The sequence below is a fragment of the Bos mutus genome, chromosome 6, assembly GCF_027580195.1.
Source record: "Bos mutus isolate GX-2022 chromosome 6, NWIPB_WYAK_1.1, whole genome shotgun sequence".
In the NCBI taxonomy this organism is placed as follows: domain Eukaryota; kingdom Metazoa; phylum Chordata; class Mammalia; order Artiodactyla; family Bovidae; genus Bos; species Bos mutus.
In genome coordinates this window covers 37,375,182-37,395,009 of record NC_091622.1, presented here as the reverse complement: position 1 = coordinate 37,395,009, position 19,828 = coordinate 37,375,182, and the positions used below count along the sequence as shown (strand labels likewise).

General features: G+C 34.2%; 1 protein-coding gene across 5 annotated transcripts in view; it reads left to right on the top strand.

The window, feature by feature from the left end:
- LCORL (ligand dependent nuclear receptor corepressor like) overlaps positions 1-19,828 on the top strand; it is a 173,747-nt gene that overhangs the window by 126,178 nt on the left and 27,741 nt on the right. For 3 of the 5 annotated variants that reach the window (XM_070372176.1, XM_070372175.1, XM_070372174.1), the window contains one exon: positions 15,363-15,456. In XM_070372176.1, coding sequence (XP_070228277.1) covers positions 15,363-15,456 — 94 coding nt within the window. Of the gene's footprint in view, positions 1-15,362; positions 15,457-16,732; positions 19,576-19,828 lie in introns of those variants that run through there. The other 2 variants (XM_005897097.3, XM_070372177.1) reach the window with 2 other exon arrangements.

Below are 19,828 nucleotides of genomic sequence, written 5' to 3'. Positions count from 1 at the left end.
GGATGGCATCACCGACTTAATGGACATGAGTTTGAGTGAACTCCGGGAGTTGGTGATGGACAGGGAGGATTGGTGTGCTGCGATTCATGGGGTCGCAAAGAGGCGGACACAACTGAGCAACTGAACTGAACTGAACTGATCTTATTATATTTTCCCATAGCATCCTGTATTCTATAGTCTCATCAACCAAATTAACTTGTCTAGCACAAAATAGCACCATCTTATTTTGTACTTTCTGTTTGTCCTATTTAAGTTTTTTTTGTTCCTTTGTTATTTTCTTTTAGGTTGTATTTTTTTCTCTCATGTGACTCTTCTCCGTTTGCTGATTTTGAAGTAGCATACTCTACTGCTGTTCTGTTAGTGGTTGCCCTTGTTGTTGTGTTACTTGCTCAGTCATGTCCGACTCTCCAGTCCCATGGAGTGTAGCCTGCCGGCAGGCTCCTCTATGCATGAAATTCTCCAGGCAAGAATATTGGAGTGGGTAGCCATTTCCTTCTCCAAGGGATCTTCCTAGAAATTTTTTAATGCTTAGTTAACTCAACAGTTTATTTAAGGAATATTTTAACTTGTTACCCGTCCTGACACAATAGCCATTTCATCAGTTCTTTAGTTCTCTTTTAAAGACATCCCAATGAAAACATTTTAACTATTTGTTTTTATATAATCAATTTTTGTTTAGATTTACAAACATGATTATCTTTTTCCTTTGCTCATTATTCATTCTTGTAGCTTGAATTTTCTTCTGGAATCAGAGAGTCTTTTAATAAAGGTTTACTGGCAGTACTCTTGCCTGGAAAATCCCATAGACGGAGGAGCCTGGTAGGCTTCAGTCCATGGGGTCGCGAAGAGTCAGACATGACTGAGCGACTTCACTTTTACTTTTCACTTTCATGCACTGGAGAAGGAAATGGCAACCCACTCCAGTGTTCTTGCCTGGAGAATCCCAGGGACGGCAGAGCCTGGTGGGCTGCCATCTATGGGATCGCACAGTCGGACACGACTGAAGTGACTGAGCAGTAGCAGTAGCACTGGTAGTAAACTCTTAGGTTTTTCTCTTTTTTTAGTGTCTTTTTTTTTTTTTTTTAATAACCTTGTTCTTAAAAGAGATTTTCTTCTTCTGGGTACACAAGTCTATGCTGACAATTACTCTTTTCTTAGCACAGCTACTACATTTGTGTCTTGGCTTCTATTTTTGTATAATTTCACAACAAATAGTCTTTTCATTGTAGGTAATCTTCATACACTGTATCTACTTTTAGCACCTATCTCTCACCTTCTGTTTTGTTTATGCTGTTTTGCAGGTTGTCCTGGATATGTTTGGGTATAGATTTCTTTTATTCATTCTGCTTGGAAGTCATCATTTCTAAAACTGAGGACAAATTTCTTTTATCAATTGTGGTTTTCCAGCCATTATCTTTTTCAATATATTACATTTCTCACTTTATCTCTTGTCAAAAATTTTTGAGGCATATTTTGGATATCCTCTCATTCTATCCTTCTTATCTCTTCTCTTTCGTATCTTCCACCTCTTTGTCTCTTGTGTTAGATTAGTTAATTTAGAACTGTCCCTAGATTCACTGATTCTCTCTTTAGCTGTTCTAATCACTGTTTAAACCTTTGTCTTGAGTTTCTAATTTGTTATTATTTATTCATTTACAGAAGTTATTTGTTGCTTTTTTGAAATATGCCTGTCAGTGTGCCCCTAATTTTACAAAAAGAATCAATAAGCAAGATATCAAGAGTGAATTGAGAGGATTATTTTAGGTAAGGTCGTCAGGAAAGCCTCCCTGAAGAAGTGAGTTTGAACAGAGAATTGAATAATTAGAAGTCATCCTCCACATGAAGATCTGAGGGCAGGTCATTCCAGACAGAAGTATCAAAAACAGAGACAAAAATATCAGAAATCAAAGAAGGCAGGAATAAATCAGGTATGTTTCAGGAACTGTATGAAGATTATCTTAGTCACTTAAAAATCAGGACACTAGTCAAGGCTAGTCTTGAGATGGTGAGGACATCTAGAGATGGTGAGGACAGGGAGGCCTGGCGTGCTGCAGTCCATGGGGTCGCAGAGTCAGAGATGACTGGGTGACTGAAAAACAACAACAATATATTTAAACTGGATTTTTCTTTTTTTCTATTTTGTAAAGAATATCACATAAAACCATGCACTTTAAATTTAGAACTTCCATAAACAAATGTTACCATGTAACCATCACTTGACTATGAAGTATAAAAAGAAAGAAAAAGAAGTCAGTTTTTCAATAGCTGTTAAATTTTTCCTGAATATTTTTTAAGTTTGGTATAAAGTTGGTCACTGTATTACCACGTGGTTTCCAAGTGACAGTTCATTGAGTTTTTTTTCCTTTATAATTTTTTCATGTATTTTCCCTCCAAATACAGCTTTCATAATATGTACCTTAACATAATTCTTAAGTTATCTGTGTGCCAAATGGGGTTCAAAATATCCACTTGAATAAAGTAAAGCTGGTATTACTTCTATATTTAAATCTTTCTGTTATTACCAGAATTAAATCTTCCTTTCTATTACTGGAAGAATAAAATTTGTTTTCTTCTCATGGTTTGCATGGTTTTGATAAGATCTTGTCCCTGTCTACTCCTCTGATTCCTTTTCCTCTCTTCCTGGCTTAGTATGTGCACTTCACACTATCTGTGTATTTCTGACACATGCTAAGCTCATTTCACTTCTGAACCTTCACTTTTGCCAGTTGCTTTTCCTGGATTATTCTGCCTTTAAATCTTCTTGTTTCTCTGGCTTGTCCCCTTCATCGTTTATATCTCAATTAGAACGTCACCTTAACAATAAGAAAGTGGTAAATTCCAGTGTGTAAAAATAACTTTGAGTGATAAAGAAGAAAGCACTATTAGAAAAATCCAAAGAGAAACAGTAGTCTGTGAAAAAATATTTATAATTTATATTATAAAATAAAGGGCTACTAATCAATGCATTAACAGTTTCAAAAAATTGAGTACTGAAAGAAAAACCACCTAATAGGTAAATTAGCATTGTTTTACTATCAGTTCATGTAAGAAGCTTTTTTTGTTTTTTTTAAAATAAACTTTTAATTTCTCTGTAAAGTCATCAAAACAGGTTTAAAAGTGTTTAAACATAGGAAAACACACTTATAGACTCATAGGAAATACAGTCATTATATGGTTCACACCTGTCGGACTAATAAGAATTCAAGTTGAACAACATAATCTTTCTCATGAGGCTGTAAGAAACAGGCACTCTCATGCATTCCTAAGGGAATACAAACTAGTTGAATCCTTATGGAGGGGAATTGGCAATGCATTTAACTCTTTGACCCAGCAATCTCATTTCAAAGAATTGAGCTTATAATTATACAAATATCAATGATACGTATTCAAAGTTAATTCATCAGGGGTATATTATTTATAATAGCAAGGAATTAGAAGTAACCCAAATGGATAACTAAATTATTGTACATCCATACAGTGGAAAACTTGAGTATTTGGAAAAGGGTGTGAGAAAGATCCCTTTATAGTGACATTTTCAGATTTTATTGTTAGGAGGTAAGAGCAAGATACAGAACTGTGTGTGTGTATATATATATTTTATGTACATATATATATATTGTTTTGTATAAACAAAGCAGGAAAGATAAAACCTATAAGGGAATGAAGTAAATGAGACGGAGAGGGCTGAATAGAAGTGTTGTGGATGGACCTTTATATAGCTTTATATAATGCTCAACAAATCCCAAAGATTTTTAATTTTAAAAAATTAAAGCAATCCCTAAAATATGGAAAAGAAAGTAACAAATGAGCATAATTGCATCATGTTTTTAACAGTAATGTATTAACACTGAGAAAAGGATTATGTCAGGTGACTTTACCCAATATTTTGACTGTACGTTTTTGGTGGAATATATTTTAAACATAAATGAGTACTTCAAAGAAATCCTAAACTTCTTTTAGTAATGTTAGTAATAATATTGCCATTGTGTGTTATTTTGGATCTGTAGGATAAATCAAATATATAACTATGTTATTATTTTAGGAAGCCAAGATTTTCAGAGTAAGAGTAGAAACAAACAAATTTAAAAATCAAAGAATTAAAAACCCTGTAAATTGCATACAGGGAAGACAGAGGATGAGATGGCTGGATGGCATCACTGACTCGATGGACGTGAGTCTGAGTGAACTCCGGGAGTTGGTGATGGACAGGAAGGCCTGGCATGCTGCAATTCATGGGGTCGCAAAGAGTCGGACATGACTGAGCGACTGATCTGATCTGATACTGAAAAAGGCTTACCTGGTAGTTTAGACAGTAAAGAGTCCACCTGCAATGCAGGAGACCCAGGTTCAATTCTTGGGTCGGGAAGATCACCTGGAGAAGGACATGACAACCCATTCCAATATTCTTTCCTGGAGAATTCCATGGACAGAGCAGCCTGGTGGGCTACACAGTTCACAGGGTCACATGGAATGAGACACGACTGAGTGACTAATACACACACAGAGATTGGAAATGTCATTGCAAACTCATGATTTTTTTTTTTTCATTTCAAAAATCTGTACTTTTTAATGTATATTTATGAATATTTCAGTACTGAAATAATTGCATGACAGTTCAGTGACACTGAACTTGGGCCTAGATTGTGGTCTCTAAACATTATTTTCCTTTAAAGGAAGGTAGAACTCCTTGGAATCCAGGTCTGGATCAGAAAATGTATAAGATGATCCTGGAACATCTTGTGCCAACAAGCAAGAATGTACCAAAGACCAATTTGTCAACCAAATTCAGGAGGCAATGCTAAAGGTTCCCCATTGGCCAAATATGAGAACATTTAAGCCTCAAAAGGAAAAACATTTTCAGCTGAAACATGTTGAATGTTTTAAAATCCATTTGATCTTGATAATGATTCCTCAAAGTCATTAGTCTACACAGAGGAGCATAGCATACCAGCTTATTTGAAAATGAGCAGTTACAGGAAAGAGTTTAGCATTTGTTTTGCTTTTCTTTTACAAACTGTATTTTAGGATAACCAAATTGCCTTCTTTTGAGAAGAATTCTTAAGAATTTCAGTTAATAAATATGAAGACATGATAAACTTAAAATATCATTATTTTACAACTCCTAATAAGAAAACTGAATCAGAAGTATCATCAGAAGATAAAACTATTAGAGGAAAGATTATTTGGGGAACTTTACAGTGGAGGGGTCAAGCTGTTGTCATCAGAATACACTGATCACTTAAGCATCATTGGAAATACACTCGGTACATCACTTGTGAAGTATTCTTGACAGAAGCGTCAAACATGACTCTAAGAAATTTTTTAGGTCAGTGGTTCTCAATGAAACTCCAGAATACAGCAGGTCAAAAGTAATAATAATAGAGTAGGTAGTAGAGTCAGTCAGAGGCTGATTGATGTATGATTTCTGAACACATTGAATATAGAAACACAGAATCCAACTGTATTCTATGAAGCTAGCCATTTAAAAGATTTACAAAATTATTTTTTTAAACTTCTCACTTTATATCTAAAAATGTTTTTTCATTAAAATGTTATAAATATTAGCATTTATGGTTATCAATTACAAATATTTTAAAACATCTCAGTTTAACATATAAATGTTAAGAAATAAAGTTTCTTAACTGAAACAAAGGTTCTTTGAGATCCACAGTGATTTTTAACACTAAAGAGATTGTGAGATCCAAAAGTTTGAGAACCATTTGCTTTAGAATTAACTTCAAGTTTGTCAGAATTATTAGGAAATAAAGTGAAAACAATTGACAATATAGAAAAGGAGAAAGAACAACTGTAATGTAAGATATTCTCTAGTAGAACTGATAACCTGGCTTCTAAAAGTCAGTATCATTATTTTTAAAAATGAGGGAAAGGGCTGCCATAAATTTTAAAAGACATAGCGTCAAGCATAACATAACTCCTACTTTGAACATACCGATTGTAAAAAGACACTTTGGATTGCCTAGAGCATATTCAGTACTAACTAAGTATAGGTGATAGTAAGGAATTGTTATGTACGAAAATGTTCATATGTTTAAAGATGCTTAAGAATATAAAAATGATGTGACAACTGGAATTAACTTTAAAATACTTAAGTAGATAGTATAAATAGAGCAAGCATAGCAAAAACCTAGGTAATTGTATAAACTAAAGAGTGGATAGAAGGAATCATTCTATATTTTGCATGGTTAAAGTGTATCAGTGAAATTTCTTTTTTGAAAAAGAGCAAATCTTCTTCTCTAGACTTTGCCTAATCATTTATTCCAACATGGTAACCTCTTCCCACCTGCCATTATTGTTGTTCTTTCCTATTACTGTGTTTTATTTTCGTTATAGGTCTTATCATCTTGTGAAATTATTTTTTTAATTAATTGGAAGATAATTGCAATATTATTTTATTGATTTATCTTTTCTTTGTCTGCTCTACTAGAATGTAAATTCTGTGAGAGCAGAAACATTTTCTATTTTACTCCCTACTGTTTCCTTTGTGCCATTTAGAAAACTGACTGGCGTATTATAACTGTTCAATAAATATTAATAAAATGAATGAATTGTAAAGCTATGCATTGATCTTTTATTCATCCACCCAGAGTTAACTGCTGTGATTTTCAATCCTTCCAAATCATTTTCTGGAAAAAAATACATTTACACACTCTTACTCTCACTCTCTCCTCCCAGAGCTTATTCCCACAAATCATTGATTATATATCCTCTGTAACTTGTATTTTTAAAATATTTTAAAACATCAATATATTTTAGCTGAATAGTATTCTGTTTCGTGGAAGGATTACATTATACTTATCTTCAGATATACATGCTCAAGCTAAAATTGTGCACTGAATCTTAATTTTTGCTTAGGACATACTCCTAGAAGTGAAATTGCTACTTCAAAGAGCATGCATAAAGCTGTTAGAAGTCAAGATAGTAGAGGTAGGTGACCAGAGGAGATACAGTGGGGAGGGCTTCAGGTTGACAGTGGTGATCTAGTTGCTATTTACAGCGAAATGTTAAAAATTCATTAGACTGTGTACTTACATTCATTCTTGTTGTGAATGTAATATTTCAGTAAAAATATTTTTAAAACTCGTAGATCACCTTTGGATGAACATGATAAGGACTAGCAAATCTAAAGTTTTCCATTATAATATTGTTGTACTAAGCATACATCCCACATTTTTAAAGTTTGGTTGAAGGTTAAACTTACAGAGTACACACTGTAATACTTGGTATAAACAAAGAATGTTTTACAAAATATTTTTCAAGATGTTGACTTTGAAGCCTTTTGGCTTTGATTTGGTGCTTAAAGGAATAAGTGAAGAAAGAAAAAAGAACTACAATGAAATTCTAAAATGGCTTAGGGTGGAAGTGCTGAAATGTTGTTTAATTTTACCAGTAATATTTCCTAATTATGGTTAGTAGTAGTACTTTTTATATCCTAAATTTATTACAAGCACTTTTTTATGATTTATTTTGTCCCTTGTCATTATTAGTAAATAGTAGGTGAATGAATTCTATGAGATTTCAGCTATGTAGGCACTAAATGAAACACATCGAGAAAGCAGTAACTCTTCCCTTTTAAAAAGTGTGTTTGATGTGCAGAAGAAGGCAAATGAAGGATGGAAAAACCAATATTAAAGTTTAATTGATATCCTGCTCTAATGCTATATTGATTATTTCCCCTATGACTCTAACTCAATGGTTAAACAAGTAACAAAAACAATTTTAAAATAAAATTTGGATAAACTCAAGTGATTGCTTTTATAGTTTGGTATTTTATTGATAAGTTTGTAGGGTTTCTTCATTAATATATATGCTCATTATGGCAAACTTGGGGAAAGGAGAAAATTAGCAAAATTATATTAAGTGTGAATATTTATATATATATAGTGCAAATATTTATATATGTTTGTGCTTACATATATTTGAGATTTTGGTATACCTTTGTACATAAAAGCATTTTCTTGTTAAATGCTATTTTCTTAAGATAGATGTTTAGAGGAGTGTGAACATTTTTAAGATTTTTGATAGCATATTACTAGATTATTTCCAAAATTGTTGTGTTTCTGAACTGGTTATATGTGATGGTAGCAAATTTATTACATCATTACCATTGTAACCTGACTTTTTGAAACATTACACAGGTTAGATATTGTAGTTTAATAGAGTAATCAGAGTCTGGAATAACTGCCTGAGTTTGAATGACAGTAAGTGTAACTGTGTGACCAAGAGCAAGATAATTAACCTGTATTTCACTTTCAGTTTTATCATTAAAAATTGCAAATTAAAAAAACTTATTTTTATATTGGGACGTGTGAGCCCTAAGAGGGGTTAAGACATATAATGCTCTTAGAGTAACACTCAAAAAATATTATAGTTTTATATATGTAGATTTTTATAAGTTCTATTTTCTAGAAACCAGTTAAATATAAATATTTATATTTGAAATCAGGGGAATCTTCTAGAGAGTACAGTAGAGAAAAACAAGAAAGATCTGAAGGCTGACTAGAACAGTACATCAAGCGGCCAAAAGGATGACCTATTTAAGGAGAGATAAGAAATGATCAAAGACATAAAGTAGAAATAGTGTTCAGATATTTATTAAAACTATTAGCATAGATTTGCATCAAACATCATAAAATGTTAAATAGCATTGATTTGAAAGAAAGTTTTGTGCTGGTGATTAGTGTTGTTATGAAATTTAATTTGGAATATTTTTTCCTTGTCCAAACAGCATAAAATGTACATGATAGTTTGTCATTAAAATTCACTTGCCTTCATATACTAAATTTTATTCATACTTACATCTTTAATATTGATGATGATACATAATGTATTATTGAAGGTCTTTTAAACTCATGTTCATTCTCAGTATGGCAACTGGAGATCAATAGTATTGTGAGGAGTTGATAAATACATTTTTAACATACTTAATATTCATATTAAGTGGTTAATGATCAGCAGTCTTAAGATTTCTGAAGGAAATCTGTTATTATTAGAACCTAACGAATACAGAAATGGATTATTAAAAATCATTCTGAACCTCTAACTGAATGGAGTTTCTGTGTAAAACTAACTTCTCTCCCATATAAGATATCAACTTCTTCACTGTGCTGTCATTTTCAACTGGCTGAACAAAGTTCTTTGATTTCATGATAATTTTGTCAGTCAGGGTCTGCTGTATGCAGGATTGATGTGACAGAACTGGGCAAGCCATTGCTGAGTCAGTGAATTGGTGTTTACTGAGGTACTCATTTCAGGCCTTGCTTAGAAGTAAGTCTAGTGAGAAAATCAGCCAAATAAGTATACTTAATTAGATATAAATTGTAAGTAGATCCTAAAAATAGTTACTAATTCCCCACAGTACTATTGAAGTTCAAGTGCTAAACCTGGCAAATTGTAATAACATGTCATAAATGCATAAATACAAATAGAAGCATACAAAGAGTACTATGGGAATATGAAAGAAGGCTGGGGGTAAATTAGGAAAATCTTCTTTGAGGGGATGATGCTGAAGTGATATGTAGCCTGGCCAATAGAGCATAGAGTGTACTTAGACGAATGGACAGAGGGCAGCTAAGGGATGAGAAAGAATGGTGCCCTTGGAGGAGTGAAAGATCTGTATTATGTGGATCGCATTTATCTTCTTTTTACAGATTCTTTGTCAGGTATTTGCAGGAGAATACAGAACTGAGAACAGTTTGTAAACAGAAATCCAAACCTTGGTTTTGGAATGTGAATTCCAAAAAAATTAACCCAATAAAATGTTAATACTCAAGAAGTTGCTTAATTTGTTCATGGTTTCAATTTTTCAAACGCCAATTTTTTTAAATTTTATTTTATTTTTAAACTTTACATAATTGTATTAGTTTTAAAGTTATCTGGTAGTGTCATGTATTTAACAATTACCTGACCTTGTTGATAGATTACACCAGCCTCTCTCTAATTCTGTATCTTTAGCATTAATGTTTGATGAGAAATAATTGTGTTAATGCTCAGACTACAACCAGTAAATGGAAATAATTTGTTTATTATTTGGAAAATTTTCATACATAGAGTAAAATGCAGTGTAATAATCATGTTCCTGTCACTCAGAACTAATAAATGTGTTACTTGATCATATTTACTTCTAGTATGTTTCCTCTTAAGGAACTGTTCATCCTTTTGTTTATCCTTGAAAGCAACCTCTGATAATATGTATTTGTGCATCTGTAAGCAAAACGGTTCTGTGTGCTCTAGATATCCATATAAAAGCATATATCAAATGTACTCATTAATTTACTCCTGCAACTTGCTCTTCTTACTTATCAGATTAGCAAAAATTAAAAATCTCAACACCAGGTGTTGTCAAGGTTGTGGAAAAAAGTTTTAGTAATATCTACAGAAGTTCAAAATGTATACCGTCCAGCACTGGCATTCCTAGGTGTGCGTCTCAGAAAAATTCTTCACATGAATACTAGAAAACATTTAGTAGTATTTTCACTTCAGAATTGTTTGTAACAGTGAATAAACTGAAGCAACCTAAGAACCTACCAAAAGGTGAATGGTTAAATAAATTTCAGTCTCTTTCTGTCCTCTACTTAACTTTATATTGCCCTGCAGCATTTAGCATAATAGATGTTCAGGTTTTATCCATCAAGTTAATTATTAGTACTTTGAATGTGTACGCACAAAACAATCTAGTTATGACGTGACATCTCCATTATGAAGGAGTGATACTGTAAATGTAAATCAGCAACAGGAGCAAGAAAATGGTCTTTTTGCCATTCCTGATTTTTTTTTTTTTTTCCTCAGTCGTGATTCCCAAGCTATTTTTCCTCCTCTCTTTTTGTTTTTCAAACAATCCTTGGGATATTTAACGTTTTTCTAGCTCTTGATCTGCAGCCTTCATGACGGAAAAAGGAATTGATACCAGCAAAATAACTTTAGGTGACAAATTGCTAATAAAAAGTGAGATCTTTTTTATAAGTAACATGGGAAGCCTAGTTACAGAGAAGGGGTTATGGGAAAAAAAGCATTTCTTATCTGCATCACTGTTTAGAGTTCCTAAAGAAAGTGAATCAGATATATAGTCCTGATTTGAATAGTTTCTCTTAAAGATGAAACAGATCTTAAATTTAGTTCCTCCTCAAGACTGAAATCAGCTACCAATCCAGCAGTCAAGGAGCAGTCCAAAAAGAACAATAAGCTGTGGTACATATACACAATGGAGTATTACTCAGCCATTAAAAAGAATACATTTGAATCAGTTCTAATGAGGTGGATGAAACTGGAGCCTATTATACAGAGTGAAGTAAGCCAGAAGGAAAAACATAAATACAGTATACTAACGCATATATATGGAATTTAGAAAGATGGTAACAATAACCCGGTGTACGAGACAGCAAAAGAGACACTGATGTATAGAACAGTCTTATGGACTCTGTGGGAGAGGGAGAGGGTGGGAAGATTTGGGAGAATGGCAATGAAACATGTAAAATATCATGTAGGAAACGAGTTGCCAGTCCAGGTTCGATGCATGATGCTGGATGCTTGGGGCTGGTGCACTGGGACGGCCCAGAGGGATGGTATGGGGAGGGAGGAGGGAGGAGGGTTCGGGATGGGGAACACATGTATACCTGTGGCGGATTCATTTTGATATTTGGCAAAACTAATACAATTATGTAAAGTTTAAAAATAAAATTGGAAGAATAAAAAAAAAAAAAAAAAAAGAACAATACCTTTTTGCCCTAGCTTGGGAGCTACCTATGACTCAGGCAGTTAAGATTCAGCCTGCAGTGCAAGAGACACCGGTTCAATCCCTGGGTCAGAAAGATACCCCCAGAGAGGGAAATGACTGCCCACTCCAGTATTCTTGCCTGGAAAAATCCTATGGACGGAGGAGCCTGATGGGCTATATAGTCCATGGGGTTGCAAAGAGTCAGACATGACTGAGTGGCTAACAGTTTCAGTTACAGGGAGCTACAGCCTAGTTAGCAAAGTTAATGTAAAGGAGAGAAGAGGAAGAGTTCTCAGCACCTCTTTTTCTTATTTATAGTTAGTGGAATAATTAACCTTAATCATATCAAAAGTGTAGAACTTAAAATTGGAGAAATTCATTAATGTATTCTGGAACATTGACAAGGGATAACACTTATGAAGACTGTTTTATATGCTATAACCTACATAAATGTATTTTTGTTTATGAAATATGTCAGGATTCCTGACCTTGAGTAATTCAGTCTTTTGGGAAAAAAAGGTCCGTAACTCAAAAATTTCGTGAGTGTGTCATTAAGTTTTATAGGATGCTGTTGACAAGGGTGACATTAAGCTTCTACTTGGGTGGGGCAGGGGTGGGTCTGAATCTATAAAGAAAAGTGGAAAGAGCATTCTAGGCAGGGGGAACCATGCACTGGATGTTTTAGAGACGTGACACCACATAGCATTTTTGATGAATTGCACATGGCTTAATTGCTCAGTGAGTGTGAGCATTGAGATGAGTTGTTGACTAAGAGTAAGATTGAGCTGAATGGATAAACTGGGGCGTTTATTAGGTAAAGAGATCAAAAGATACTTCATTTAATAACTTTTAAGGTAGTATGTACCATATACTTGGAGAAGGCAGTGGCACCCCACTCTAGTACTCTTGCCTGGAAAATCCCATGGATGGAGGAGCCTGGTAGGCTGCAGTCCATGGGGTTGCTGAGGGTTGGACACGACTGAGTGACTTCATTTTCACTTTTCACTTTCATGCATTGGAGAAGGAAATGGCAACCCACTCCAGTGTTCTTGCCTGGAGAATCCCAGGGTCGGGGAGCCTGGTGGGCTGCCATCTATGGGGTCGCACACAGTCGGACACGACTGAAGTGACTTAGCAGTACCATATACTTGTCTGCCCAGTCTTTTTATCCTTTCAATCTAGGCTTTGTAACCTCTAGCAATAACTGAATTTCTACTTCTAAATTATTTTCAGCAAATACCTAACTGAACACTTACTGTGTATCAGCCACTGTTGTAGGGAATGGGGCTACATCAGTAAATAGACATATTTTCTGCCTTCATGCAACATATTGTCTGGTGGCTAACACTAGTAAGTAAATAAGCAATTAAATTATGGCCTTCTAACTGCTAAATAATATAGGTAAGTGTTGCAAGTATAGGAACCTACAATGACAACAAAGTTCAAGTTGTGTCTTGAATGATGAGTAAGATTTGGTGCTTCCCAGGTGACACTAGTGATTAAAAAAAAAAAAAAAAAAAAAAACTGCCTGCCAATGTAAGAGACCTGGTTTGATCCTGGGTTAGGAAGATCTGGTTTTATCCTTCCCGGAGAAGGAAATGGCAACCCAACTCCAGAACTCTTGCCTGGAGAATCCCACAGACAGAAGAACCTGGTGGGCTGCAGTCTATAGGGTCGCACAGAGTTGGACACGGCTAAAGCAGCTTAACCCACACGCACAGGATGAATGTGAGGATAGGAGGAGAGGATTAGGAGACTTCTAGGCAGAGGAAACTTAATTGAAAGTGTGAAAGCCTAAAGGTGAGAAATAGCATATCAATTTCCCAACAGGTTTCTCTGTTCCCCCCACAGCAGATTAATCCTTTAAAAAAATTAAAATTGTCAGTCTTATGTTTAGAATCCTCCAGTGGTTTATTGTGTCTTTCAAAATAAAATTCAAATTTCTTGCCATTGTCTACAAAGCCCTGTATGATCTGCCTGGTTTCTGATCTTAGCTCTCTCACTCTGGCTTATTCCATTGCAGTCACCCTGGCCTCTTTGCTATTCCTCATATTCCAGATATGATTCCATATCATAGCCTTTGCACAAACTGATCCTTCTATAAGCTTTCCCCCAGATAATCTGCTTGGTTGTTACTTTCACTTTGTTCAGGATTGTGTTCAAGTCAAAAGAGGCCTGAATTGATAATACTCAATAAAACAGCAGCTGCCTTAGGCCTACTTTCATTACTTTTATCAGCTCACTCTGCTTTATTCCTAAATAGCACATATCATCAGCCTGAAATATGGTTATGGTGGTGGTGGTGTATGAATTATCTAACTAGATTGTTAAGAACCATGAGGAGGTACTTTATGCATTTTTAATTACTGCTTTCCAAATTCCAGCAGTGCTTTGCACATAACTGAATTATTTTTAAACCTAGATGAATTTTTTGGTATAATTTTTAAAACATGGATTTTTCTTAAAATGATTTTTTACAGCTTTTTCAATTTTTTAGGTATCAGTAGAAACACATTCCGGAGAAGGCAATGGCACCCCATTCCAGTACTCTTGCCTGGAAAATCCCATGGACGGAGGAGCCTGGTGGGCTGCAGTCCATGGGGTCGCTAAGGGTCGGACACGACTGAGCGACTTCACTTTCACTTTTCTCTTTCATGCATTGGAGAAGGAAATGGCAACCCACTCCAGTGTTCTTGCCTGGAGAATCCCAGGGACGGGGGAGCCTGGTGGGCTGCCGTCTATGGGGTCACGCAGAGTCGGACACGACTGAAGCAACTTAGCAGCAGCAGCAGCAGCAGCAGCAACACATTCACCATATGTATTGCTGTATTTTAAATTCAGTTTATTTTTATTCTTGATTTTGAAATTTATCAGATTAACAACATATCTGAGTCACTTGAAGTTTTGTCTATGTAAATTCAGTATTATAATAATAATAACTACACTTGAGTAAGAAATACATAGGCAGTTGTTTTCTAACAAGCTACTTTTTCCTAAAATGTTATTTTATTGTGTCATCATCTAATCACAGAATAACCACAATATGTTACATAGTCAGTGATTCAACTGTTGTACATTTCAGTTATTTAAAACAGTAAAATTTTATACTGTGAGCTCTGAAAAATAACATTGGTTGAGCGTAGAGTCATAGATTACCTAAAGTATGTTTTCCACATATGAATAGTCCTAGTAAATGCTAATTATCATTCTCTTATTCATCCTATTTTCTATGCTCTTGGTTTAGTTAAACATACATTATTCCCACTTACCCAAAGCATCATCTGGGCAGCCTTGAATAGAAAACAGTCGTGTTTTTTATTGCATAAGCAATCGAGTGATTCTTCACTACAGAAGAGAAAGGTGAACAAGGGTGGATTTTGAACAATTTTTATCTAATTTCTTCATATCATGGCAATGCCAGCTCTTCCTCTGTTCTTTTTTCCTATGTAGTGCCTTCCCAGTCATGTTCTGTTGCTAAAAATCATAAGATGAGTTGGTAGTGGCCACATATCAAATACCAGTATTAATTTTTAGGTCATTAGTTAGTGGATCATCAAAATATGAAATGTTATGATATAAGGATTACCTATCTGTCACAAATATAAAGTTTTTTCTCTTGCAAAAATTATAGGGGATGGAGTGTTAGATCTCTCTACAAAGAAAACCAGCATAAAATCTGAAGAGTCATCCATATGTGATCCTTCTTCTGAAAATTCAGTGGCTGGGTAAGCAATATCTAGGAAATATAATTTAGTATTAATATAAAATTAAGCAGAGAATTCTTCATACTACTCTGAATAGACTGACATATATAGTTTTCTTCCAGAATTTTTGTCACTCATAAATGTGTGTCTTTCATACCTTTCATTTGTCCTTTCTCTTTCTTTTTTATTCTTTCTGTTAAAGAAAAGTTATCAGAACAATCACCAAACTTTAGTTCATGTTACTAAAATGAACTACCAACTTAATCATGGAATACAAACTAAGAAGCAGGACGAGTAGAGAATTTTAAATTCAGTATTTAGGAGGCAGTTTTAAGAAAAATATGTAATTTCACTATTTAATTTTTTAAACAATCAACTAGTTTTAAAAGTACTATACTTACTAATTCTTATAACTAATTTACAGTGCTTAGAGTTTTTTCATTGTGTTTTAGGTGTGGTGGCAGACTTAATATATCTAGTAATCACCACAGAAAGTCCTTTCATGTTTTGAAAGCTGTTTAATTAATTAAATCATTAATAGTGAAGTTCTGTTGGATTTTTGGAATTTTAGGGGGGTAACTTTTGCATCTTCCATTAACAATTTGCATAAGAAGCTTTTTAGTAACATTTAAATCTCAGATACAGAGTATAATTTGTTTCAACTAAGGCTGTAATAGCTTTTTGAGTGATGAGGTATAAAGAACTTTCTGTTAAACTTTGAAAGTTATAACGATACATTCAAAATAGAAATAACATGTATAAAATCTAAAAGTATTTTACCCAATATAATATATCTACTTGTTTCAAATTTTAAGTTTTTATCTAGAGAAAGATATGGGGTGTTTGTGTTTGGAAATATTCTTACTGCTACAAATTTCCTTTAAAGGGGTTGACTCTTTTATTACTTGTTTAGCGGTAACGTCACGTTTCTACTAACAAAAACTCCTTTAGGATTTGGGTATTTTATATAATGGAACTCTAATTGTAAAAAAATTATGTGTTGCTCTACAAGCATCTGTCAGAGGAATAGCAACATCATGAGAATATTTTTACAAATACTGAGTTAGGATTTTATGTTCTTGGAAGGTCTGCCCGTTGAGGCCACCGTATGATTGACACATTGTCCTACCAGGACTGTAGCGTTTGCTTTGATAAGGAGTAACTACTACGTCTCACAGACTTAAAAAGTGATGTTACCTAAGCAAGGAGTATAATAAAGGAGTGGACCCTCCCCTTCCATAGCTGTGTGAGAGTCTCTCATGCATCAGTTTACCATCGTTTCATTCCATCCATCCAGGAGACTACACAGAAACAGAGAGGACTATGTGGAAAGAAGTGCTGAGTTTGCAGATGGTTTGCTCTCAAAAGCTTTGAAAGACATTCAGTCTGGAGCACTGGACATAAATAAAGCAGGCATACTTTATGGCATACCTCAAAAAACTTTACTTCTCCACTTAGAAGCCTTACCAGCAGGGAAGCCTGCATCTTTTAAAAACAAAACTCGAGATTTCAATGATAGTTACTCATATAAAGACAGTAAAGAAACTTGTGCAGTGCTGCAAAAAGTAGCCTTGTGGGCAAGAGCTCAAGCAGAGCGCACAGAAAAAAGTAAACTCAATCTACTTGAAACCTCAGAATTAAAATTCCCAACAGCTTCCAGTTACCTCCATCAGTTAACTCTACAGAAAATGGTTACTCAATTTAAAGAAAAAAATGAAAGCCTACAATATGAAACACATCCTACTGTACAGTTAAAAATTCCTCAGCTACGAGTAAGTTCTATTTCAAAACCACAACCTGATGGTCCTGGTCTGCTGGATGTTATGTATCAAGTTTCCAAAACCTCTCCAGTCCTTGAAGGATCAGCCCTCCAAAAACTGAAAAATATACTCCCTAAACAGAACAAAATAGAATGTTCTGGGCCTGTAACTCACTCAAGTGTTGACTCTTATTTTCTACATGGGGACCTCTCTCCTTTGTGTCTTAATTCTAAAAATGGAACAGTTGATGGAACCTCTGAAAATACTGAAGATGGATTGGATCGAAAAGATAATAAGCAGCCCAGGAAAAAACGTGGCCGTTATCGGCAATATGATCATGAAATAATGGAAGAGGCTATTGCGATGGTAATGAGCGGAAAAATGAGTGTTTCCAAAGCACAAGGAATTTATGGGGTACCTCACAGCACTTTAGAATACAAGGTAAAAGAAAGATCTGGAACACTGAAGACTCCTCCGAAGAAGAAACTCCGATTACCAGACACTGGGTTATATAATATGACAGATTCAGGGACTGGCAGCTGCAAAAACAGCAGCAAGCCTGTGTAGATTACTTGTTAGGAAAACGTTTGTATGTGCGTGAGTGCGTGTATGTGTGTTTGCGTGTGTATGTGCACAGGTGTGTTTTTGTGTGTCTATATACACACATGTGGGAATTACAGATGCTCACTCTGACAGGAGACATGAAATTTTACAGTTCAAAAACCACTTACATGCCTTTTGAAAAAAAGTTTTATTCAGGGTTTTCACTGTGGACAGAATTATATAGTTGCTTACTTAATTCTGATAGTTTGTATTTAATCCTTGTATAAATAGGTGAAAAAGATTCAGGTTTTCTTTAGTAGTCAATAGCATAAAGCATTGTGGGAAAACAAGTAACTGTCAAGTGAAATATTTTTATTGGTGAAAGACCACTCCAGCCATTCAGTTGAACCATCTTTTAATGGAAATATGATATTACTAGTTTGTAAGCATTTTTGCATAACATACTTACATTTATTGTAAGTATATGAAACAACCAGTCAAAGTTTAAACAGACAGCTATCTCCACACTAATAAAAATTAATATATACAGTATTAGTACACTACAGTGCATTCTATGAAATATGAAATGCACTCAAGTGCATCCATCAGAAATAGAAAACCTTAAATGGTATGTATAATGAAATTTAATATTTATCATTTAATAGTTGATTTAGCAGGAAGTTGGGGTTTATAAGGTATATACTTTAAAAAAAAAACTGACACATAGTTAACCCCAGCAGCTATAGAATCCTTTAATGTAAGATGGAATACTAAGAACAAAAAGTAATTTAAATTTAATTATTAAAATAATTTAATTTTGTTTTTCATTTGAAAAATAAGCTAATGTGTAAGGTTAGAAAAGAAAGTTGGAATGCAGCTTAGAGCATGTTTATAATGTGCACAGAAAAAGCTTGAGAATGATAATTTTGGTTTAAATGTGCTGGTTAGTTGATGTTATGACTACTTTAAATTTTAAGGATTGTGACACACTCCTACTATTGAAAAACCTCAGTGTAACTTAATATATTTGCTGCTGTGACATTTCAAAACATTTTCAGTTTATCAAAATGAATTACACATTTCATTTTGGTGGGCGATACATTATCATTTTGCTAATAACCAAATTTGCAGTTTGTTCAGGGTCTTGAATAGATTTACAAATATTTAACACTGAAGCTGTTTTGAACTTTCAGTAATGTAAACTCTCTACTAATTAGGTAGTTAGAAGCTGGGCAGTGCATTTTAACTTTTACTAGACTCATGAGAAAGACCAGTAATTTTGTATGGCAGTTTTAAAATGTGTTTCAGAGTATCCATGTTGGATTTATGGAGTACGCAGTTTTAGTGGTAAAATGTTATAAAGCATGTGCCTCCATAGAAAGAATGGGGATTTGCTTCATAAATACAAAATTCTTCGAGTGCCCCTTTTCTCTGTTAAAATTCAGGTTCTGATCATTTTTTCTAAGCCAGTTTTCCTAAGTCCAAAAGGAATACTTAAAGCTGAATTTAAAAAATAAGTGCACCTTGTCAAATACATGTGTTTTTACACTTGTGTTTGTGTGTATCTAATAATCATATATACATATAATACTAAAGAGATTTTCAGCTATTACATTTAAAAACTGCTTACATATGTTTAAAGAAACTGAAGAGTAGGAAACTACACAACCAAGTTGTTATTTGGTCTCTCAGATCTATACTGAACCCTCTTCAGCTATTAAAGTTACTTGCATACTAGGATATGAATCCTCTTGCTCTTTTTTTTCCCCCAAGAAATTATACATAATAGATTGCAAAACAGCAGATGTCAGAGTCATCTTTCTTTTTAAAGAATTAAGCCATATTTTGTGAGGGCCAGAACTTGGATTATTTAATATATTTCCCCTCCGCCCCCCCATTGAAAAATGAAGTTAAAGTAAATGTTTCAACACAATTTTATTGACCTCTTTATACAGAACTTTACCTGCAAAAATTGGGGGGTTTGAATGCATTACATAATATTTATATTGTATTGAGCTTTTTTATTCCTCACACTATATTTACATTAATAAATTGATTGAGAAGTTTATAGTAAAGGGATACTTACAGAA